General features: G+C 36.7%; 1 protein-coding gene across 2 annotated transcripts; it reads right to left on the minus strand.

Annotated features, from left to right (window-relative positions):
* Positions 1-1,323: 1,323 nt before the first annotated feature.
* On the minus strand, positions 1,324-24,573 carry LOC121431162 (uncharacterized protein in LEU2 3'region-like). Of its 2 annotated transcripts, XM_041628668.1 has the most exons (9): positions 23,369-24,573; positions 17,922-18,167; positions 14,671-14,754; positions 13,888-14,190; positions 12,716-12,949; positions 11,982-12,089; positions 10,631-10,747; positions 8,540-8,630; positions 1,324-1,743 (listed from the first exon to the last, which is right to left on the minus strand). In XM_041628668.1, the coding sequence occupies exons 1-9, from the start codon at positions 23,490-23,492 to the stop codon at positions 1,341-1,343; spliced, it is 1,710 nt and encodes a 569-aa protein (XP_041484602.1). In that variant the 5' UTR covers positions 23,493-24,573; the 3' UTR covers positions 1,324-1,340. The 2 variants fall into 2 exon arrangements, with proteins under 2 accessions (XP_041484602.1, XP_041484603.1); XM_041628669.1 differs by lacking the exon at positions 10,631-10,747.
* Positions 24,574-26,006: the final 1,433 nt, after the last annotated feature.

Here is a 26,006-nt window from a genome sequence, read left to right on the forward strand (position 1 = left end):
ACATGCATTAAACATTCATTTTTAATGACACAATCCAATAATCGCAAGTATGTTTAAGTGAATCTCTCCAAAATAAATGTTTAAAAAAATGAATTGCTAACTGCATTAATAGTAATATGACTTTCAAGTGTTATATAGCTAGCGCTAGCCTAAAGGGTATTTTTTGCAGAGTATGCATTGCAATTTTAAGTGATAAACCAAGTGCAGTTTAAATTTGTGTATTAGTGTCTTAAGCAGATGGCCGTATATATCAAATCGAAAATCAAACAAGTAACAATGTTTGATATAAATGTCAAGAGCTCTGTTCGCATTCCTTTCTGAAAAGCAATGCGTTTGATATTTGATTCTTACCCCATTAGTTTAAATTGAGCAGTTGAGGGTGTATACCCATTTCAAAGACAAACTTGTACGGTTTGCTCTTTTAGTTCATGACAAAGCAGTAGATATTCATAGTCTATATTGTAAACAGTTTTCTTTTTAAATTCTGAAAAGAGATGAAAATCTTTATGCATTGCATGTTGTGACTATATCGAAAACATACATGTACCGTAATCATGGTCGCACCACGATGGCTTTGCTTACAAATGATCTTCAATTTTTCAATCGTACTTTAAAACATTTATTCTGCCGATAAACGTAGTTTTTCGGTGTGTTTCTGCTCATTGCGCATTTTATCGCGTGAATGTATGAAAAATCATGTGCAGAGGGATTAAAAGTAGGCCCTATAAATAATTAATAACTATTTCGGTATATTGAGTTGTGAATTCGTGTAAAGTGAGCCTATATGTTAAAACACTAAGTGTTCCGAATATTGGATTCTCGTAGTTTGGTAACTTGTGGTGCCGCCTTACAATGCTGCCGGTTCATACTCTTGAGGTCGGGGTGACACGACTTTTGCTCCTGCGCCATTTGCTCCGGTCTTAATATCTCAGAGAGCATAGAGTTAGAGTTAGAATTGAAAAAAAGATCTTTTGGTTTAGAATAATGTAAAGATAACAGTATTTAGTTTTGGAAGTTGGGTATTTTGTTCGGATTAATGTGGTGATTTTCCATCGGAGAAATTGTCGCCGGAGCAAATGTCATGGAACCGAAGCTGGATAATCTGATTACTGTTGCATTCACAAAAATGTCACAGGCTTGATTGTATGTTGCATATATTAGCTTTGTTGCATATTAACATCTATTTAAAAGATATATAGTACTGTTAACTGATATTATTACGTTATTATTGATATTTGACTACATTATAGTTAGTTATTTAAATTACGCCCCACAGACAGATCGGCCTCTCATATCATGATGCGGTTTTTTTTCTTCCAACAGTAATAAAGTTTATGACATCAGAGGAAAGTTTTGCCATACAGTTCATTATCAATCAGATGAGTCGGATCTTCGTGGAACTCCGAGTTCTCGTAAGCCGCTTCGTTCGCGGTCATTGCATCCGTTATACCCGGCAAACCGGCCGATGCGTCGTCCGTGGACGGTAAGCGAATCGATTCGTATCCGAATGCATCTCTTGAAATCCCCGGTCTATCCGGCATTTCGGTGCGCATTGGAGTTCGCAGTTCGATGCTCTCGCCGTAATCGTTTTCTCCAGCGGTTTCCGGGTGGCTGGTTAGTTCGGTTAGTGCAAAGTCATGCTCTCCATCTGCCCTCGACATCAGAGGACTACCTGCCCCGTTGCCATGGTGACTAGACGCACACGTGCTTTCAGTAACCGGGCGAACTGGGTTGTGGGTTTTTCTAGAAAAAAAACGTAATGAAAAACAAAATTAATTCAGAGGTAAGGCAATGCGATAGAGTGCACCAACGCTATAGAACAGTATAAGTTAAGTCACTTTTCTTCTCGCAACGGAAGTATAAAACTATGATCCTAAAGATTTGTCCAAGATTGCATGTTTCGAAATACTTTGAATTACTTTTTAGTCAATGAGTGTTTGATTCATCCTACACAGAAAATGTGATATTCACACAAAAGGACATTTCTTATAGCCATTCCTAATTTGGGAAGACGTCATGGGACTTCCCCAGATATTCATGCCCGCACGTTTAACTTCTTGTTTAGTGACCCAGTTCTAGTTTCTCTTTCTTTTGTTTTCCAAGATTTTGGTTTTGATTCTGAACTTTTTTTCGCTTTCTATCCATAACCAACTCCACACACTTAACCAATTTTAGTATCAAATTGACATGTGAAAGGTCCAGAGGACACATACTGGCAACATACTTCCCTTACAACATATAGGTCCATGCTTACAACTATATAGTTTTTTATCCAACTGATGTTGGATAGTCCATTCAGGTTTTTTTTGTGGTTATGCAAATGAAATTGCCCCTCGTTAGGTGACCGATTAGACATAATCCAACTCTACAATTACCCCCCGAATGTAGTTTATTGTTTCCACGCCACTCATCAATGCTTTGCAAATTTTCCGTGGGTTTACACACTTATTAGAGGTGCAAGGTCAACAATTCATCAAGCCCACTATTATACTGTTCTGAGATGCAACATACTTCCTTAAAGTCCCATTTACACCAGATGAAGTTCCCGCTGCGTTTTCGAAATTCCTAAGAAAATATATAAAGTAGCGCCACCTTCGGTTGATTTTGTCGAAAAATTGTGCGTGCTATTTATTTCGGAATTCCACCCACAAGTGCGCAAAATGATTGTAAAATTGACCATATCCTCGTATACATATTTAAATACACAAAATCATTCCGGTTTTTTTTTTTCAAAATCTATCAATCAAAATCAACCATCATAAAATTATGTTCATATACTTAAAGGTCAAGGGCACCTCAGAAAAATGTTGATTTGAATCAATAGAGAAAAATCAGACAAGCACAATGCTGAAAATTTCATCAAAAGCGGATGTAAAATATGAAAGTTATGACATTTCAAAGTTTCGCTTATTTTTAACAAATAGTTATATGAACGAGCCAGTTACATCAAAATGAGAGAGTCGATGGTGTCACTCACTATTTCTTTTGCTTTTTATTGTTTGAAATACAATATTTCAATTTTTGATGATTAGGACCTCTTTGCCTGAAGCACAAAATGTTAAAATAATGGAATTCCACGTGTTCAGGGAGAAATGAAACTTCATTTCACATGACAATGACGAGAAAATAAAAATATTTCATAATCCAAACAATAAAAAAACAAAAGAAATAGTGAGAGAGTGACATCATCGCCTCTCTCATTTGGATGTAACTGGCTCGTTCATATAACTCTTTTGTGAAATGAAGCGAAACTTTAAAATGTCATAACTTTCTTATTTTACATCCGATTTTGATGAAATTTTCAGTGTTATGCTGGTTGAATTTTTCTTTTTTTATTCAAATCAAGTTTTTGTTGGGGTGTACTGTCCTTTAATCATTGTTAGAACTACGAAACCTCGTTTGAATGCTCTGTACAGGTTGACTTACAGACAGGGTAATTAATTGTTGAAGATAATGTGAAACTGGTAGTTTGAGTGATATAAATGGTTTATAGCTACCAATTAACATTATGCTATTAATTCAACACCAAGCCAATTGTTTATAAATCTTTAAGTAAGCAGCCTGAGAGGGAATCAAGGAAGTAAATTGTACTTGAAAAAAAGAAACTCCTGATATTATAATAAGTATTATCGTTATTATTCATTTGGCCATAAAAACACAAATCGGAAAGTGTAAACACAAACATACAATTTATAAATAAGTAAAATGACCGAAAATAAGAAGAGGGAAAAATAGCTTGCCATTTAGCTTGGGCAAGAGTTTGCAAAAGTCAAATTCAACACCGCTGCCCAGAGGCATGCGAGCCTCAGAGAAAACCATTGAGAAAATATAGCTCAATTACCGGTATACATAAACAATTAAGAATTACCACAAGGCAAGTCTACATAGTAAGGCATGGGAATAACGTAAAAATGAAGAAGAAAAAAGGGGGAAAATAATATTAGAAAGCAAGAATGGGGGATATTGTGTGTTCATCTATCCAGTAGATCTTGAATTATATTAAGTTCTGTTATTACGAATCTCCAGAGTCGTTTGCCCAGTTCCATACAAAATACGTGAAATTGAATTGTGCATAGAAAAATGAAACTGGTCTTCCATAGGAATCTGTATCATTATTTCCATAAAGTACATGAAATGTAAAATGCAAAACACTTAAAAAAACCATGAGTCAAAATAAGGGAAAAAATGGAATGTAGTAAGGACGGAGAGAAAAGAAATGTAGGAGGAGGGGGCTGGAGAGTTTGGGAATGAAAAAAAAATCATGCACTATTGATTAGTCAACCAATCTTAATCGTATAGGATATGGGACATGAACGATAAGTGGCATACAAAATAAATGCAGTGGAGACATTTTCATCACTCACAGAGATGTCGCGGATAGTCCGGATACTAAGCATATCCCTGACTGCTGAGACGTCTCAGCGATGTTTCTGCGAAGCCTCAGAGACCTCTCAGTGACCTCGCGGAGACTAAATAAGTCGCGAAGACGTCTCCAGCATCAAAGTTTATTCGGTCTAACCATGTACCTATTTGTAATAGGTCAATGGTCTAACCCAGCGCTTCTCATTCTTTTTATACTCGAGGACCACTTTGACTCTCAATTTTTTTTCGAGGCCCACCTATAGTGCGTATAACTTTCAGTAGCCCGGCCTTCGAGCCCCTCCTCCAAACATACAACCATGACAGCTAACAAAAGAATGCTGAATACCTTCAACATTCGACATACATTGATTATGGTTTTGCATCACTGCCAGTCATGAATCCTCACCCTTTTAAATCACTTTAGAAAAAGTCAATTTTTATGAAAGTATGTTTTCGTAAAATTTGAACACAAAGCTCTAAAGCACGTTCGAAATAAACAGTTCAAAAAACTAACTGCATTCGAAAAGGTCCGGTAAAAGGGCGACAATTAACTAATTTCTACACAATATGCATCCATGATGAGGTTCACATCAAAGTTAGATCGAAACCATCGTAATGTGTATGCATATTGCAACATGCATAAATCATGCTTTATTTTTGTTTGACCCACGTAGACCGATCAAACATAACATAACAGTCGGACAGATCTAGGTCTGTGAAACATACTGTAGTTCTCCCCCCCCCCCCCATTTTTTTTTATTCCTCTGGAGCTTCTCGCGGCCCACCAGTGGTCCGTACGTGGCCCACCGTTTGAGAAGCGCTGGTCTAACCAATGAGACGTGTCAGAGTACGCCTTTTAGACAAGGTATATTGCCCGAATTCGCTGGAAGTTACTGCAAAGGCTTTAAATGGTCGCTGCGCCGTCTTGGAAACATCACTGAGACGTCGCTGCAACAACAACAAAAATTGTCTCCTTTGCTCTGATATGGCCTTATAAACTCGTAAGTTGTAACTCTCACTCTGATTTGTCCAACCCCCATTTTTCTCAGGTCTTACTTCACTTAATAAACTGACCAAGTCATGGTCCTTTGAGCAAAGTACAGACTGTCCAAAGAACGAGAAATCAGCGACAGAAAATTTCATGAAGGTCCCACACATCCGGTGTCGGAAGTACATAATTTATGAAATTGCCCTGCAACGATTATTCATTAACGTTGGTAACAAGTAAAGTAGCAGTCAAATTCATATAGTCTGATTTAGTTAGTCATAAAATTGTGAAAGAAAAGATATACAGTGCAAGAGACCTTAAGTATATTGCTTATTAGCTTTGTGTTGTTACCTCCCATGAATTACTAGAGGCATTTGGATGGATCAATGTTATTTCATTCTTAGATTCAAGTGAATAAAAATGAGGAGCGGGTCACAATATATTGCTATACTTCATAAAAACATGCCTATTATTAGTTTCACCTTGTTGATATTTTAAACCTATTCCCAGAACCGGATATGTTTTCTTCCTTTTACTATTATACAGTGCGTATCAAAAAAAAGTTTACACTTTGAAAATGCCATGGGAATTAATAAATATACAACATGTGAGTAATTTTTTTCACCTATAATCTTGGGTTGGGTCTCATCTATCCAATGAAAGAAAAAGTTTTGACAGAATGTTACACTTGAGTGAGCACTGTCCATTTCTGTAAAGCTCGCAGAAATCTATTTGCGCAGAAATGCTCGTTTTCATGGTGTGTCAAAGGGAAAAGGCGAAATCAAACCTACCCTGCGAAAAATTTCTCATACATTTTCTTGCACTTTTAGTCGATTGAAATAAAACGGATACATTAATGCATTTTGTAACAATTTTGCCACCGAAATTGAAATGTCTACACTTAGTAAGCAACCTTTACCCTTTTTGTGCCAGCTGGATATGTGGACATAACTGAATGTGAACAAAAGTTTATATCAGACATCTCCAGCATTTTTTCACTAAGTTTTTATCATTTAGAGTGGGTTTACATTTCATTTTTCATTTAATACTTGTTTCTCCACACTTTTTCTAAGCTTGACAATGATTAACAAAATGAAAATCAAGCCTAAGCCATTTCATGTAAATCACAGTTCAGTGTAAAGCAAATATCGTCATGATGGCCTCGGTGTGTATATAGGGGAGTGGGGTGAGGAGCAATGCACTCTTCGAAATGTTTTGGGAAAGGAAACAAATTAAAAGGTTAAAGATATCTTCAAATCAATTTTACTAGCTAAATTTTACTTGTTCTTCATGATTAAGGTCTACTTTTATTCGCATAACTATTTCAAAGTTCTGCGCAAATCATTTTTCACTCAGTTTTCAAAAGTAAGTGGTGCTCACTCAAGCGGAAATATTTTTTGAAAGTTATATCGTTATTTGCTTAAATGGATCTGTACCAATGTTAAAATGCGGAAAAATCTTCAGAATATTACAAATGTATAATTTTACAGGATTTTTTGTAAGTGTAAACTTTTTTTGATACGCACTGTATACACCGTTATATTTCCTCATATTCATCACAGTCTATATCTGTCCTATGACATGCATGATATACTTTCAGTAGAGTATGATAAGCTGTGCTGCGACTATTTTTCTAATTGTCGTTATTGCTAATATTGATAATAATGGAAAGAATTATTTCGCGTCTATGAAACACATATTTAATTGTCATTTAGAATATTATACAACAGGAAGGTTAAGGAAATGTGTGTGTGTATGTGGGAAGGGTTAGGATAAGGGTGATGACGATTATTCTTATGATCTTCTAATGAATATCAGTGGTTCGTGTATACTTAAAATGAAGTGCTAATATAGCACTTACAGTGCTTGTATATAGGGACTGCACTACTAGTGCTGATTTTCTAGTTCAAATTTAAACTAAAAAATCAACACTCGTAGTGCAGTCACTATACAAGCACTCTAACTGCTAAATTAGCACTTCATTTTTTTTACAGTGTACGTATAATTTTAAGAAGCCTTATCTTAAATGTAAACTCACATTGTTACTCCTCGGACTTTTTGATGAGTATTTTTTAATAAAACCGAATTGAATTGAATTGAATTAACTATAATGTGTTGTATTGTTTCTTTTATGAAGAATTTTCTCTTACGTGAATTCGGTGCTCTTTCTCTTACACATATTTTTTTGTTTCTCCTTGTTCTTCTTTGTCTTCATCGCACGCCTTCTCCTTCGTATTCTGTTATTGATCTTTTTTGTTTTATTTCTCATATTTTGGGTATTCCAATTATCCCTCTCCTTTAAAATGTCTTCTCCCTTCACAATTATTGTTCTCTAACTTTCAGTTTAAAAAAAATCCCTTTTGCTTCATCCTCTTCTAATGACAATGGTGATTTAAGTGCTGGCATTGAAAATATTGTCTTGGCTGATTATAGAGGGATAAAATTTACATTGTTAACAGAGCCTATAAAGTCTTCTTGAGAGAATAAAATAATAAAGATCAACTTCCTGTTGTACTTCATGTTATTTTTCCTCGAGTAATGGTGCGGCTTTATAGTGGTGAAGACAATTTGTTGGCTAACGTGGATCTTCATGTCTATAACGAGTGAACGAATGGACTAAACCAGAAGTGAATGTAATCATGATAATAAAAATAAAAGGGGTGCCCTTGTCCTAAATTACCTAAAACTCACCTCGTCTTCATTATACTCCCCTCTTACTACCCACAACCCCTCACAAACACAAAGGTACGTACTCACCCACAAACTTATCACGGCACCTACCTTACATATTCAATCAGCTTATTGGAATATATTTCATGACAATGATTTGATATAGTTTTCTTCAGCAGTAAATAACTTTGTATTATTCTTGAAAGAACTACACAGACAAAAATAGAAGAAAAAACACAGATTTAGGTAAAAGAAAATCAAGACATTATAGTTCTATTATTGATGATAATAATCACTATAATACTGCTTAGCAAGAAGAAGGAGATGAATAATGATAAGAGAGAAGAACACAAAGGAAAAAAAGAAAAAATAGGAAGCCGGAGAAGGGGAGGAGAAGATTATAATTACCATTATCATAATGAATAATGATAATGATAATTGCAGTTGTGATGATTTTATAAAGACTATCAGTCCCTTCTAATATTTATTTCAAGACATACACCTATTAATTTCTCTCACCTATTATGTCTTCTGCAAAGAAAGACCAATCCAATGGCAAAGACAATGATTAAGAGACCGGAGGTAGCGCCAACACTAATATAGATGATACCTATATGCGAGAAACAAGGAAATACTTAAGATCAAAGTCTGTTTGATATCGAAGTACACATATTACAGGGACGGAAACAAAGGCCTTTATGAATTTCCTAAATACATACCCTGTATAACACAAATGACTGGAATGGCAATTTAAACACAGTTAAACAAAAATGTTACCTTTAATCTTCGAGATTCGCAAGAGTTGGGCAATGTATAGCTAAATCTGGAAAGATTGAAATTATGTAGAATTATTATTATGTTGCCTGTCATCAATAACATAATATCAGAATATAACAAAAGAAAGAAGATGAAACGGGGGTCGGTGAAATTGTACTTTTTAGCAGATTAGTTGTAAGCGGACAAAGCCAGTGAAGTCTGGATTGATTTTAAAGAAAATTCGATATTTCACCCCTCCCCCTGCAAAAAAATGCATCACAAGAACCAGTCATTTACCTATGACCGATGTTCATGTGTTTTCAGGGGTTTTAATTTGAGCTTACTTTGGCTTTCTTCTGAAAAAAAAACCGTACGGGAGCTCTTTCAATTTCAGCTTTTTCCAGCTCTTTTTATCTTTGATGGCTCACACCCTTGTGTTTTGATCGTATACTACATTATATAGTGGTTTCATTCACAATGTGTGTCATATCATAACACTCTATGGAAAACTAACAAGCGCAGGCCCACTCTTTTCAGTACTTTTCTTAAAAATCTCCCCTTTTCTTCCCTTTTAGTCATTTTCATTTCTTTTGTTTCAATTACATCCCTTGAATAACCACACGGAAGCGTCATTCCCATCCCTGATGGTCAGGGACAAGAATGTTAGTTTGAAAATGAGCGCAATGCCATCGTCACCCTGACGAAACCGGCATCAGATCGCAGGGGTGGATCCAGCTTTCGCCAAAAGGGGGGCCGAAAAATATATTCATCGAACTTTTTCTTCATTGGCCGCTATAATCTGATTTTTTTTCAGGGGGTAGTCCTAACTAAAGACTGAAGCTTTAAGTATAAAGTTTATTGTTCTAAACAAGATAAGGTGTCTCATGTGGTCTTAATATATAATGCGAGCGCGAAGCACGAGCTAAAATTCTTTGATATTTTGTCCTAAGATCTGAAGATACTGAGCAGTTTTTATAATCATAAACAAAGATAAGTATCCACCCAAACAATGCGAGCGTGAAGCGCGAGCCGAAATTTTATTATAGTAACGTGAAAAGAGACACAGTTAGCACTGTTTTTTAGTAATTAATGAAGAGGATACAAGTATCACCGATTAAATATTGAGTGGAAAGCGTGAGCTCAAAATTGTTTATATTCCGACCTGAAAACTAGACAGTCTAAGCCCATTTTTATTTAAATAAAGATCAAGCTGTGTGTCTCAAACAATTAAATGCGAGCGCGAGCGCGCTGACGTGACAATTTTGCCAATTTTTGGAAAGAATTTCCAAAGAGGATAGGTATCTCACAAATCAAACAACGCGAGCGCGAAGCGCGAGCTGAAAATTTTGATATAACAATTTGTATTAATCAAACAAAATAATGAAAGCTTGATGTACGAGCTAAAATATTGTTTGCAAATTGATTTCAGAACTGGATATATTAAGTGTCATTTAATCCTCTTGAATGGAATTCATTACACAGGCAATGCGAGCGCGAAGCGCGAGCGAAAACCTTTATATAAAGTCTATTTTCCAATTCTTCCCAGCACCTTTTTCTTGTTTCCTTTCGGGGTCGGGCAGGCCGTTACGAGGTTGTAAATTACACATCATGGGTATAATACCTCTTTCTTACTTTTATTTCTGTTTTTCGTAGTTTCTATCAAGTTAAAGAGTACACTTTTTTCTGCAGTTTGTCAATAAATAGGGGTCGGAGCCGGCTCGGCCCCTTACTGGATCCGCGCCTGGACCGACCAGTAGGTCCATGGTTGTATCCAATGGCATACCATCGGTCCGTTTGGCGCCGGTTCCGTTGATGTGACTGCAGCACAATACGTAATAAAAATTATGGAGTCACCAATTTTGTCTTCAGTGTGATTCACATCCGCCTTGCCAGTGAACGTGATTTGGTAACTCTCCTCTTCGTGATTTGCGGTCACAAGTGGTGAATGTGAAGGTGAAGTGGAACTAAAACCTACAAATCATAATGGAACAAGTGTTAAAACAGTGACAAAAAAATCGTTTTGAATATCAGCAAAGAATGATGAGTGTGATGGTGATAATTGTGGTGGTGATGGTGGCGATGATGATGATGATGGTGGTGGTGGTGGTGATGGCGGTGATGGTGTTGAGGGTGATGATGAGGGTGACGATAATGTATAATGATAATTATAGCGCAGCTAATATACTCTACAGCGCTTGATACTTGGTATCATATTACCCCGGCTGTAGCTGAGCCGCCAAATAGGCGCTAAAAGCATTAAAGGAATAAATCCTACCGGGTACCCATTCACCTCACTTGCATTAATCATTCATGAAGCACAATGTTGGGAAATTTTCTGCTGAAGGAAAACACAGATTTGCTGGGATTCGAACCCACGTCCCTCTGATTAAAAGACGAGAGTCGTAACCAATAGACCACGACGCCCCCATAATTGAATGTAATAACAATTAATAGCATTTAATAACAATCGTAATAACAATTAATAATCATTGTCGTCATTTTAGTGACGGAAAATCTCAATGATGAATGACTTTTTAACAGCCTATTTTGCATGCCACGGCTGGGGGTTTTGGTATACGCATGGGATAATGTGGCAATTTCAAACAGATTCAGAGATCTGGTTTTAGCTTCGCCTTGGGCATGACGGGTACATTCACTGTGATGGTGGCATGAAAGAAGCTCGTCTATAGTCGCAATTACCTGAATAATCATATTTGACGATTATACATGTAACTGTATGTTTTCAACAAAGAAAAATAGGCAAATGGACATGCAAGGTCATTTTGCTTCCCCATCTAACAGTTCCACGGAATCTTTAATTTTCAATTTATGATTCGAAAAATGAGGCAGTAAGAAAAAACCGACATAAACCACTTGTCTCAACAACAAATCAGTGATATGATATGCTTTTCCATTATCACTATTATTACTGCTGCTACTACTACTACTACTACTACTACTACTACTAATACTATTACAATTTGTATCGTTTTGAATCATTCCACTCTTATAAACATGTAATCATGTTGATTTATTCCAATAAAACATACAAAAAGACGTTTCAATCTAACAATTATAATATGCATGTAGAAATCTGATTGAATGTGTATACCTGTCCCAATGAATGTATGTTGTTGACTATAAGCTGGAAATTAACTGGACCCTTTTCTAGATCGATACTTTTTCTAAAGTCTAGAGCTATTACCTTTTTGATCCTTGGTCAGCTTCATGCTATTTGTGCTGGTCGATGGAATTGGGTTGGTTTTTTCTTTTACCTTGGTCGTCAGAAAAGGGGGTGAAGTTGACAGAAAACCTGCAAAGTATGGTAAAGTAGAAACATAATTATATATGGATAAATACGAAGACTATTTTTAGTTTATTACTAAACGCAACACCAGCTCTTTCTTCCACTATTCTATACTATCACTGGTGCCTGTACTGAATACTGTACCAAGCATGCCAAGTGCTGCTGGTGCTACGATACTTCTCCTGTTGCTACTGATTCTTACTAAGAAATTACTATTCCTAATCTACGCCATCCTTTACGTTCGATACAGTATTGGATTATTTGAATAAAATATTGTTCACGTCAAACCAGATGAGACTCTCTGAAAGTTTCAAAGGTTTCCTAGTTTGAATTATATTTCTTCTCAAAGCGTTTCCATTGTCACAATGTCTCGTGCTAGATACCTGTATATCTTACATGGACCTTACTGGTTGAGATATATTGTCGCTGTACAGGTGAGTCTCAATCGAAACAAGTGGGAAGAGAAAACTTAGGTCCCAAAAGTAATGATAACAAAAATGATGAATAGCATTTCTGAGACACCAATATCTATTTGCCTTTTAACATTATGACAGTTAAATTATCTAAAATGGCCATCAACACGGTCTGGTGAACAGACTTGAAGTAGATGATGTGCCAATTTCACATCTTACCCGTTGGTCTACATGTTGGAGGATCATGATCCCAAACAACGTCATGTGTGCTATTGGGAGGACTTTCGCTCCTAGTAATGTACTTCTGAACACATTGGATAACATCGTGTCCTTGTAGATCATATCCATCGGAGCAATTGAAGTATACCTTGCTACCATAGCGGAGAAGATCCGTTTCGTTATATTGGAATCCGTTTGAAGGGGTACCGGGGTCTTCGCAAACACCGAGGCCAACTTACAAAAAACAGAATGGAACAAAAATCATAGGTATAAACGTTTAAAGTCACACTGATTTCAAATGATGTCTCAAATATATTCAGATATATAATAGATCGTTTCTGATGAAGTAAATAATGAGAAGTTTGAAGCGCAACTGGATCCGAAATCATTTATGGAATAGAAATATATATATCTGCTTTGGCTGTGCATAAAGATGTCATATTGTTTTGTTAATAAGCAAAAGGAATACCCAGGATGCTGGGATATGAGGCAGGGGTAATGGTGGTAATTTATAAAGTAAGATAAAGCAGTACGCCAGTGCCCCCTAACACAAATACCCATGATAATGATAATAATATCAATAATAATAATTGTGTTTGGTACTTATCATGATAACATGTCTCTATTAAGCGCTTAAGAAAAATAGAAATAGAGAAGGAATCTTAACCTAAAAATTAAGAAATAGTCTATACATGTACAGTTTATAGTATCGATCGTAGATAGTCGAGGGGCAGCATAATTACAATGGAAAATGCAAGTTTAGGAAAAGTAGGTTTTTCCCCCCATGTTGATTTATGCTTATCAATAGTGACTTTACTATACGTTACAGGACTTGAAAATGATTAATACATTCCTCTTCCAAGCATAATCCATCGATACTCCTCACTAGTTCCCGTCTTCTGTAATTTCACGACGTTATTCAGATAAAACGGCGTACAGAACGAGGCGACACATCCTTCTTCTCTGCGTGCGGGAAAAATCTTTTTAAGCATTGCCTGCATGCATATGATTTCCATATAATTTGTAGCGTTGACAAGAACCTTTCCGTCCCGTAACAACTAGTAACAGTAACATCTCGTAACAACTAGATTCTTACAAGGGGCGGGGGGGAAGAAATAGAGTTGGAAATGAGAACAAAGCAATATTAAATCTTCCTTTTGCGATGGTTTTACCTTGGTAAATTGAAATCTTGTCTGAGCCTCCGCATGATTCAAGGCGATCTCCAGTACAAATAGCACTACAATCCCCATCCGGGAGTTTTCCATCTCGGTAAATGTCTTCACCCTGTGTGCCACAGAAACATTGATGACTGAATTCTACCCCAGCGTAAAAATGATTACTTCTTTCACATATTGTAACACATCGATCAACCGTCAGAGCCTTGTCATCGTCAAGAGGTTGACTGTCAAGCACGCGGTCTCTGCTCCTAACATAATTGTGGTTTTTATCTCCATAACATCCGAGATATCCAGGCTCTAAAAAAACATTGCAGAGGGAAAATAAATGACAACAGCTCAATTCGTTGTATAACAGAACGAGGCTACTCAAAAAACAATTTTCAACCAATGACAATCTTATAGGATCAGATCAGCAGTCATTGTGTTTGTGTGCAGCTTGACAAAATTTTGATTTTATGCCAGGGATCAGAAGAAAATATGCTCAATTATGCTTTAGCGAAGAGCGATGAAAGGACAAAATGTGTCTGTTTTGCCTCCTGAAATTAAGTTACAAGCAAAGAAGAAACGTCCTCAGTATTTTTTAGTTTACATTTTTATTCCCAAAAAGCTGATATGATTGAAAAGGTTAATAAGAGCGCCTGAAAAACGAATCGATTTTTAAAAGGCAAAATTACAATGGAGGGCAACATAACGATATTACTTTGTGGTAATGAATGTGTTCACAAGCCAGACTATTGGTTTTAGAGTTGAATAGAACGTGTTTATTGAGTTAATTACCTTTGCAAGAAACGGCTCCTATCTGTAATTCAAAGTTCCCATTGCAATTGCTAGTGAAGATTTCACATTGCAAGTTTGTCCCATCTGTTGAATTAAAAGACATATTATCTCCAAATTAATGCAATTTCATTCTATTCAGGAAAATGTTATTTGAAATACGACATCGTAATCAATACGAAGCTCTTGCGATGTTAGAGGATAGACAGGGGCGTCGCTAGGCCTTTTCCATTAGGGGGGCGTGGAGGCCCTGATTATCGACAAATATCGGTACCGATTACCGACGACCATAAGTCATGGTAGTCGAGTTCCCCTTCTCGTCGGTCACATTTTCTTTTGTCATACCCAGGGGCAGATCCAGCTGCTATCAATAAGAGGTGGCGGAATTTTCCCCGTCGCGGCCGCCAAAATCTTTTTTGTGTGTGAAATGGTTAGTCCTATCAAAATTTTAATTTTTAGAAACAATAATTATAGGGTATTTTTATTTGATCTAAATATAAATTACCCTGTGAGCGCTAAGTGAGAGTTCAATTTTTTTATACTTTTATATTTAGATCTAAAAATTTTGAGCAGCTTTTCATGAACTAGTTGCGTATATAACTAAACAATCCATGCGAGCGCGAACTGCTTCTTATATTTTTAATATACTGGCCTGCAAAAAACCCCTGTATGTTAAAGACTGTTCGTAGTTATCCATGAATAAATACATATCTCACTAATCCAAAAAAGCGAGCGCGAAGCGCGATCTGAAAATTTTTGTATATCGACGTGAAAACTTGATTGTACTTATGAAGAGGATGGATATATTGACTAAACAATTTTTTTTGATACTTTTTTGATGAAAGTTTTGATTTCCAAGAAAACTGGACTATTCTAAGCACTTTTTGTACAAATAATATGCATACATTACTAAACAATTCATGTGAGCGTGACCGGAAACTTTTGATTGACCAATCTGAAAAAGACATGTTAATGATAAAAATCTAGACTCAAGTCTGGTTAATTACGTTTTTTATTTATAAAAGAAAAAAAGTAAACAAACGCTTGCTGATTTTTTTGGCAGATTTGGAACTATGAAAACAGGGCATTCGGAGCAATGTAATCATAAAGAGGGTGGACATAGAACTAAGGAATTGATGCGAGCGCGAAGTGCGAATCTATTTTTTTTTATTTTACGAACTCAAAATTGGAAATTCTAAACACTTTTTGTATCATGAATAATGTACGTAAAAAACTATGCATTTCATGCAAGCGCGAGTTGAGGGTTTTAACTGATTGGGAAAAGGATCTGTTTGCAGTGACTCATGAATAGAACATAATTATTTTTCACTCAGGGGCGACGATCCATTTTCATATTGGGGGGGGGGGCAAAATCATGAATCAACGTTCCAAAGGCGCTCGATCACACAAAACAAACAAACTCACCCACACGTAGGCGTATGTATGTATGTATGTATGTGTGTATATATATATATACATATATATATATATATATGTGTGTTTATATATATATACACACATATATACATGTATATATATGTATGCAAATATATATATATATATATATATATATATATATATATATATATATATATGACTCATGAGAAAGAGACACATATCTCACCAACAAATTAATGCCAGCGCGAAGCGCGAGCTCCAATAATTTTTTTTAGTTTACTGACCTGAAAAACAGGAAAAGGGTACCGTCCTGTTTGTAGTAACTCATGATGAGGATACATATCTCACTACACAGATGATGCGAGTGCCGAGAGCTAGCTGAAATTTTTTTATATTCTGACTGAGAGCTTGATATTCTAAGCATTTTTGGTACCAATGATTAAGATGAGTGTCTAAAAGAGTAATAGATGCAAGTGCGAAGCGCGAGCTGAAAATTTTGATATTTCTATCTGAAAAAATGACAGTTTAATGGACGTATTTATTTGAGAACAAAATATATATCAAACAAAAGATTATTGCAAATCGGAGCAGGAGTTCTTTTGAAGGTTAGAACTGAAATCAGGACATTCTATTCACCTATTTAATCATGAAAAGTATGGGTTGTTGCTGCAGAAATGATGCGAGAGCGAAGCGCGAGCTGAAAATTGTTACATTCCTATCTGAAAAGCGGACATTTTGAGCACGACTTTAAATAAAGAACGAGTTGTGTATCTCAATTTTATTTTATTTTTGCACATGCGGAATTATTTGGGGGGCAAAATAATATATTTGACCCCAATATTTTCATTGGTGGGGCGCTCGCCCCCTGTCCCCCCAGGATCGACGCCTCTGTTTTCACTAACCAAGTAGAGCGAGGCGCGAGCTGAACATTTTTGAGATATTCAATCTGGAAACTGGACTGGTTAAGCAAGTTTTAGATACAGAATACGGGATACAAGCTCGAGCATAACTTTTCTTCACAATTAGAACTAAAAACAGGACATTCGAAGCAATGTAGCCATGAATATGATGGGAATATAACTAATCCATTGTTGCTAGAGCGATGCGTGAGCAGAATTTTTCTATTATACAACCTGAAAATTATACATTGTAAACACTTTTTGCATTCATGAAGGCGATGGGTATCTAATCCAACAAGTAATGAGAGCGTGAAGTTACTTAAGCAAGGTATCAATATTATGCTGTTGCCTCGTAACCAAATGTGACAATTATTAATAACAAGTTTGAAAGCAAGAAATTTCTCGAAAAGGTTCTACTACAGTTCAGGTATAATACATAATTATGTACTCCTGGTGGGTTTTTGTATTCATTGGTATTTTTTAACTCATTGTGAGTAGTTAAAACTATCATGTATTTTTATTTGAATATGATTACTTTATTTAAGCATTATACAATTTATATTAATCACTACCATATCATCATAAGTAGCAACGTGATCCTGAAAATCATAAATTTATATTCCTTTGCTTACCATATTATATAGTTTATTACTTAAATATACTAGTCAGTCTCATTATCACTAGGAATGTCATTTGTGTTATATTATTACTATCATCATCATCATCATTCCCGTCATAATAATTATTTCTATTGATATGATTATTTTTATTTCTGTTATAATGACTGTTATTCTTACTATGTTATTATCACTATTATTTTACTGCCATTATCATGATTATTGTAATCATTGTTATCATAAACAACACTATCGTGTTTGTCATTATTGTTAGTGTATAGTTTCATTTTGTTGCGCTTCCTTTCTTATTTTTAGTGATACAGCGAGATAGTGCACTTACTGACAGATGAACAGCCTTGGTAATATGTTGATATGTTTTGTCTGATTGCCATCGGCCAATTATCGTCGTCGTTGAATTTCACTCCGCTGGGTTGAAGAGCAGTTCCCGGAAAGTTTAGCTGACGACAAACTATGCTTGCTAGTTCAAAGTCCCAGTCATCTTGACAAGGAATTCCCCATCCACGCTCCTGGCTAAAAACCTCGACAATTCCAGCATTATGCCGATCTTTTGAGATTAATTTATAGCCTAGTTGGAAGAATAAAAGATGTTATCATGTCGACATAATTACTGTTACGAATCAGTACAAAGCTGCAACTTAATAATTTATTTATTATTATTTTTTTATTTATATCAGTAGTCATGTTCTGTTTTCCAGGGGGCTTTGTAAACAAATGTTTACAATGTAACAAACAAGCAAATTACATAAGGAAAAACAAACAGAACATGCAAAATAATCAGAAGTGAATACATGGAAAAAAGATGATGGTACATAGGTACCATGTAGGGAAGTAACATCAATTCATCTAGATTTCAATCAGCATTACAATACAGGAAAAACACCCCCCCCCCCCTACATTTCAATTATTTAAATTAAGGTTAATTAGTGTGATTGCTACTCAATGTGAAGCTATATTTATCAAATTATGACGATTAATTCAAGGGCCGGAAAGATGGCAATCTACTCGTCATTTTCCTCGCATACTTTCGTAATTCCGAAACTTCGTTATTCCGAAGGTTCGGTTATTCCGAAGGTTCGTATTTCCGAAGGTTCGAAAATCCGAAGGTTCGTAATTCCGAAGGTTCGTTAGTCCGAAAACGAAATGAGGTTCGTAATTCCGAAGGTTCGTCAATCCGAAAACGAAATGAGGTTCGTAATTCCGAAGGTTCGTCAATCCGAAAACGAAATGAGGTTCGTAAATCCGAAGGTTCGTAATTCCGAAGGTTCGTTAGTCCGAAAACGAAATGAGGTTCGTAATTCCGAAGGTTCGTCAATCCGAAAACGAAATGAGGTTCGTAATTCCGAAGGTTCGTTAGTCCGAAAACGAAGTAAGGTTCGTTAATCCGAAAATTAAATAAGGTTCGTAATTCCGAAAATTTAATTAATTCATTTGGTAACAAAAACGGTGTTGCCATTACAAGATAACACGATATTATGCAATAATAGTAATAACGATCGATGATACATGTGTGTGTTGTGGCCAAAGCATGTATTGCAATAAAAGTAGTCGCCCGGATCAAGCATAGGCTTAATTTCGATTTTATCTGAGCAACTGCTGCCTAAGCAAATGGTTTAAGCATGCAGAGGATTAAGATTGTTGGTCGAGTGCGAGTAACCTCCAGGTAATATATTTGTATTGGAGGGGATGTCATTTTTAATAACAGCTTCTTCTGGTAATAAAAATGAAAATATTGCTAATGATGATCATAACGATGATCATAATAAAAATGGTAATAAAGAATATAAATGTTAATAAAATTATATTGATCGTTGCGCCTAGTGTTGACAATGTTAATGACGATAAAAATGATAACAGCTTAACATTTGATTTTTTTTATCATGATCCATGTGAAATTTAAAAATGGAATGCATTTAAATTCGTATCCACCGAACAGTAGGTCTATGTGTGTGTGTGTGTGTTGCGTGAGGGATGCTAATAATGGGTGTTGTGTGTTCGTGCATATCAGGGCCGAAGCAATGATTTTCTATGAGGGAGTTCTGAATAAAAGAAAAAAGTGAACCATTTGTAGTTCAAGATCAGTTCCGTTACCTCCCGGGGCTGATCCAGCTTTCCCCAATGCGGGGGGGGGAGATTTTCTTACATAAAAAACGAGTCGTGTATCTCAAGAAACAAATCAATGCAAGTGTGCAGATCGAATTGATAATTGAGGACTGTTTAACATTTTGAAGAGGGCAATTTTTTGTTACTAAAAATGGAGGAAGGTCGGCGGAGAGTATTTTTGTTCAGGGGGACTAAGTAAAAAAGGACACTTATAATGTCAAAATGGGCATTTTAGTGGAAACGTATTTTCTCACCCAAGATTATCATCTGCGTGAAGTACGTAGTTGTGTGTTTAGTAGTAATTAAGTTGAGCAAAGCCAGTTTGAAGTGATTTCTGATTTATAACATGTATATTTAGGGAAAAAATCAAATCTGAAGTTGTAAAACTTGCTTTTGGTCAATTATAGCTCTATTTTTTGTTAAAAGGACATCCTTGTTAGATGTTGAAAGCGCGAATCGCGAGCTCAAACTATTAGACATTTTATGCAACAAGACATGAACTTGATCATTCAAGTTCCGGGGTAATAATGATAGCTGGGAGAACAGAACTGAAGTGGCTTCCCTGGGTAAATGATATCTATATTATTATTATAATTATTGTTTTAGGCCTACATGAAATGTGATTCGCTCGCAACATCTCACAATGATGCCCTTTAAACAGTAACTGACCTAAAACTTCAGATTTGATTTTTTCCAAGCGCTTGCTCGCTACGCTCGCAAAAATAAAACCTAAATATATATCTTATCAATCAGAGATCACTTTTAAAAACTTTGCTCAACCTTTTGGCATGTAAGTGCCCTTTTTGGCTTTGCCCCCACCCACGTTCCGCCGCCCCTGTTTGAAACATGCATTGTGTTCATGGCTAACTGCAAAAAGTCATTTTTAGATCAGGTCAGAGCTTATATTTAAAATTTCTGTTCGCGCTTCTTGCTCGCAGTTATTATCTAGTTACATAGGCATCTCGTTTTGAAGATCACAAACATATTGTCCATCATATTAAAAAAAATTGCGCTTCGCGCTCGCATTATTTAAAAACGGTTTATGATGTTATTAGATATTTACTTTATTTGATAAGAATAAAGCTAATTATTGACTGTTAGGACTACCCTTTCAAAGAAACAAACAAATATTAACTTTGAGCTGCCGATCGGGGGAAATTTGGGTGAAAATAAATTCGCCCCCCCCCTATTGGCGAATGTTGGATCCACTGGGGTCAGGGGGCACTTGTACCCCTAAAAAAAAAGGAAATGCTATTTTTCCAAAATGGGAAATTCCCTTTTTTCCAAAAAAAATGTGCCGTTTTGCGAAATAAAATACAGTACTCTGTTTTAAGTATACATTTTAGATTAGTTTTTTAGGCTGGAATATTACAAATTTTCAGCTCGCGATTTGCACTCTCAATTATTCGATTGGTGAAATAAGTATCCTAAAGAGATCTCAAAATTGCTTTCTTTAACATGTTCCTTTTCTGTTCAGTATATTTAAGCTCGCATTTTGCACTCGTGTTAATTCTTTAGTTAGATGCACATCTTTTTAATGACAGCAGAAACCTGCTCGGATTTCTTTTAATTTTCATTTCTTATTAATATGCCCTGAAGTTTTAGCTTGTGATTCACGCTCGCAATACCTCGCAATAAGGCCATTTTAAGAATAATTGACCCCCCAAAAACGAGTTTACAACTTTTTTCCAAGCCGCTCGAAATAAAGCCTAAATATACATCTTTCCATAATCAGAAGTCACTTCAAAAACGCTTTTCTCTTCTTAATTACCATAAAACAACAATTAATTCATGCATATGATAATCTCAAGGTGAAAATATCACCAAACTGTCAATTTTTACGTGTGAGTTTCATTTTTGGCTGTGACCCCCAAACGAAAATTCGTTCTGCCGCCCTTGCCTTCCCATCCTCATAACAAATGAACAGAAATGCCCCCCCCCCCACTTGCCTCTGCTTTCCCGGTTTTCATTTTTTTCGGATTAACGAACCTTCGGAACAACGAACCTTATTTCGTTTTCGGATTAATGAACCTTCGGAACAAAGAACCTTATTCCGTTTTCGGATAAACGAACCTTCGGAACAACGGACCTTATTTCGTTTTCGGATAAACGAACCTTCGGAACAACGGACCTTATTTCGTTTTCGGATTAACGAACCTTCCGAACAACGAACCTTATTTCGTTTTCGGATTATCGAACCTTCAGAACAACGAATCTTATTTCATTTTCGGATTATCGAACCGTCGGAATAACGAACCGTCGGAATAACGCCACAAATGTTCAGATTAATGAACCCTTTTTTCGTTTTTGGATTAACGAGCATCGAGGTATAGGCAATTTACGTGTTTCGGAATTACGAACCTTGGAATAAATAAAAGAACCTTCAGAATTACGAACCTTCGGAATTACGAAGTTTAACCCATTTTCCTTACCCCCCCCCCCCCCTCCCCTCCAAAAGCCTAAAGTGAAACGCCTTTTGGAGTCTCACCTCAGTCGCCTGCATTATGTGATTTAATATAGCAGTGATATAATCAGTGATACTTGATTACCCTCATGTCCACATTTCATGAACTAGATCCATACATTATGATGGTAATTCAACAAATATTTTCAACATGACCAAAGTTCATCGACCCTAAATGACCCTTGAGCTTGGTCACCTGAAACCCACGCAGGATATTCAAGGATACTTCATTCATGTCCACATTTCATGAACTAGATCCATAATTATACTTTTAAAGTTATGCTCCCCAAAATGGCCGAAGTTCACTAACCCTAAATTACCTTTGACCTTGGTCATGTGACCTAAAGCTCACAAGACGCTCAGTTGTATATGTGATTATTCTTATGTCTCTTTTCATGATCCGTCAATTTTCAGTTATGATGGCAATTTAACAAAATAATCCCAACATGACCAAATTAAGTTCAGTCCCTAAATGTCCTTTGACCTTGGTCACGTGACCTGAAACTTCAGCAGGATGACACCATTATCCTTACGTCTAGGTTTCGTCTAGATCTATATACACATTTCAAAAACTTAACCTTGGTTAAGATTTCGATGTTGATTCCCCAACATGGTTCAAGTTAATTGACCCTTAATGACTTTTGACCTTAATCATGTGACATAAAAATCGTGCAGACCGGATATGTAGTAATACCTGATAACCATTATGTTTAAATTTCACGAGCTAGATCCAAAATACTTTCGAAGTTATGATGAAATTTCAAAAACTTAACCTTTGGTAAAGATTTCAATGTTAACGACAACGCCACCATCGCCGTCAGAAAATAGGCGCCTATTATACAGTCTCGCTCTGCTATCGCGATTGTAGGCTTATAATTATATTCGTGCCTGATCTCTGGATACCACAAATAGGTCGTGATCTAACTACGGAGGAAATATATAAGACAAAATAGAAATGTTTAACAGAAAGAAAGTAAAGACAAAAAATGAATTTATTCTGCCCCCCCACGTACCTCCGCATTTGAATATAAATGCATCAAAACAAGTCTTCGGATACTTCCAATTGCACCCCTCCCCTAAAGTTTGATCGTTTTGCTTCCTCGCAATTAATTTTACACAAAATATAAAAAGTAATTATATAATATTGATGCGACATAAAGAAAGCATGGACGTGTATTATATAGTTAGGCCTCCAAACTTACCGGAAATTGTATACATCGCCAAACAGGGATTTGATATGAAAGTAATGAAAAACAAAATCGCAGTAAAAGAACACTCGTCCATGATTATTCCGGGGTATATATCAAGCAGTTGACTTCTTAGCATGGATAGAGAGTACCGTCTCGACAAGATAGTTGATATGTAAAGCTTCAGCTGTGGGAAAGGAAATTCAAGATTGAGCAATCAATACCACCGTGTTGATGAGTAAAAGAATTTCCTTGAATTGAGAGTGAGAGTTCGCCGGTATCCTGGCCCGAAGTAGGTCTATCGTTTAGATGATTGAGTTCGTTGTTTTGATAAACACTTTATGATTGTGTTGGCGGAAATATTCGGAAGATCATTTTCTCGAATCTAGTGGCTATTCATTGTAATGCAGTCTAGTCAAGCCGAGGGCACTCGTTTTTTCTCGATCGAAAGGAAATTCCCCTAAATGTAAATTCGAATGTGAGGCCCCATCAGGCCAAAGAGATATCAGAGGTGATATCACCTTGATTCATTAGACCCGATGATATACGGGGATTCCCCAGCAATATAGTCCATTATTTACACACGGTCCAGGAGGCGTCTTTCTTTTCCCTACCGTTACTGCGTAAAATTGCAGAACTTCACTCAGGAAGCGACTAGTGCGAGAGGCTATTTATAGAGAATATGATTTACGCAGTACACCCGCACTACGCATGCGCGTGGGCTTCGTCGATCGCGTCGGCTTGCAATGCATGTGATATGGGCTAGCTGCGTACACATAATGTAAGCTAGATGAGTACTCTTTCAGGGATAGGGACACCTTTACATTCAGCCATGCATTCAGCGTTAGAACTAGTACTACTACTTGTTGGAGACGTCAAAATTGTTGGACTTGGAGTTGTACGCGTAACAGACGTAGTAGTACTTGTAGTGAAGTCCCTTTTACTGTCAGTGTCACTGACACCAACCGTGATCAAGCTCTCCATGGCAGGGTCTAGGGTGTTCTCAATTGACAGTAGACTATATATACACCACAGCTAGCTGTACTTCTTTCACGGTGAAAATAAAACTAACTTGGTTGAAATTAAAGATTGTTGGGCAACTTGAGAGCGAGACGTATACACTATTCGTATCAAATGCACATATTCCATATGGCCATGCACTCGATCTATCTACTCGCGTACGTACGTACGTACTCTGATATATCATGCATCTATAGCTATATAGCAAATCACGCGCGCTCACGGTTGCGATACACATATTGCATGGATGCAGCCATAAAAGAACACTAGTCAACGCGCATGCGTACTGCGTGTGTTCTGTGTAGCCTCTCGCACAAGTAGATTCCTGAGTGAAGTTGTGCAATTTTACGCAGTAACGGTAGAGAAAAAAAAGACGCGTCCGGCGTCGCACATTGAAAATGTCGTAGACTTAGGCCTGATACCATTTTGTTTTAATTACTTATGCAGGGGCCGCGGAACGGTTTTCAAAGTGGGGGGGCTGAGCCAAAAGTGGGGGGGGGTGACCATGCTAAAAATCACAATCGTATGGTAATTTTTGCGTTTTTGTACACGGTTTTGGAAAAAAGTGTGGGGGGGGCTGAAGCCCCCCAGCCCCCCCCCCCCCGGTTCCGCGGCCCCTGTTATGCTATTCTTCAAATCGAGCCCAGGGTGTTGGTCAATCGAAATCTAACCAACTTTTTAACTTTGAATTTAGTGTTAGATTATTTTTCTCTTAAATTTCACAAAACACATGTTTTGTCAAAGATGCTTTGGAAATGCATGGATAGTAATAATCATGAAGGATTGCAATATTTCGATTTTTGAATAAATTGTTTTCCAGACTTAACTTTACATTGTCGTTTTCTTTCTTTATCTTGTATTCTCAGCCATTGACTGGGGCCAAACCATCTAAAGATAGACTTCATCCATTCAATCAGGTAACTGCAGGCTCCTCGCGCAAAAACATTTTGGTTAAAAGGGCCCCCTTTTTCGCGATATCAAAGTCAAATGTAACATTTGGTGTGTATACCCCTTTTATCTACGAATGTTGAGATACAAATGAATTGAAAAAGTTCTTTTAATTGAAAATTATAAGTTAGGTATCCGAAGAGTCCAGTACTTAATGCGCATATGGTATGATTTCGCACGAAAAAAAGTGAGAATAAAACAAAAAAAGTCTTGAACGAAACTACCTTTTTGGTTATCCTTTTTCTAATTTTTATTTTGATTTTGGTTCCTTCCAGAGGTCGAGGAAGCCACTCGGGGGCGCTACTTCCATTGACGAGTGGATACCAGGCGCAACCACGCGCAACAAGGGACTTCCTTTTCAAGAGTGGGCACGTTACGTATATATGTAACGTAATTTGATGCTTTTCGAAACATAAAGTGGAATCCACTGGTCAATGTAAGCAGCCCCCCCCCCGAAATTTGAAATCTTATCCCCCATTTCGGGGAAAGTAGTACATAATGCCCACCATGCACACGGGCATAATGTCCTTCACATTGTAAGCGAGATGGTTTGCCGTTTGTGTAGGAGTCAACAAACGAAATAAAGATAATCCGGATTGTCTTTGGACAGATTTGCTGTGCATGCAGATAAAGCATGCGTAATGGCTTGGCTGGAGAGGTGAATACGACCAACGGAATTAATTGC

The sequence above is a fragment of the Lytechinus variegatus genome, chromosome 17 (genome assembly GCF_018143015.1).
Source record: "Lytechinus variegatus isolate NC3 chromosome 17, Lvar_3.0, whole genome shotgun sequence".
NCBI classification, from domain to species: Eukaryota; Metazoa; Echinodermata; class Echinoidea; order Temnopleuroida; family Toxopneustidae; genus Lytechinus; species Lytechinus variegatus.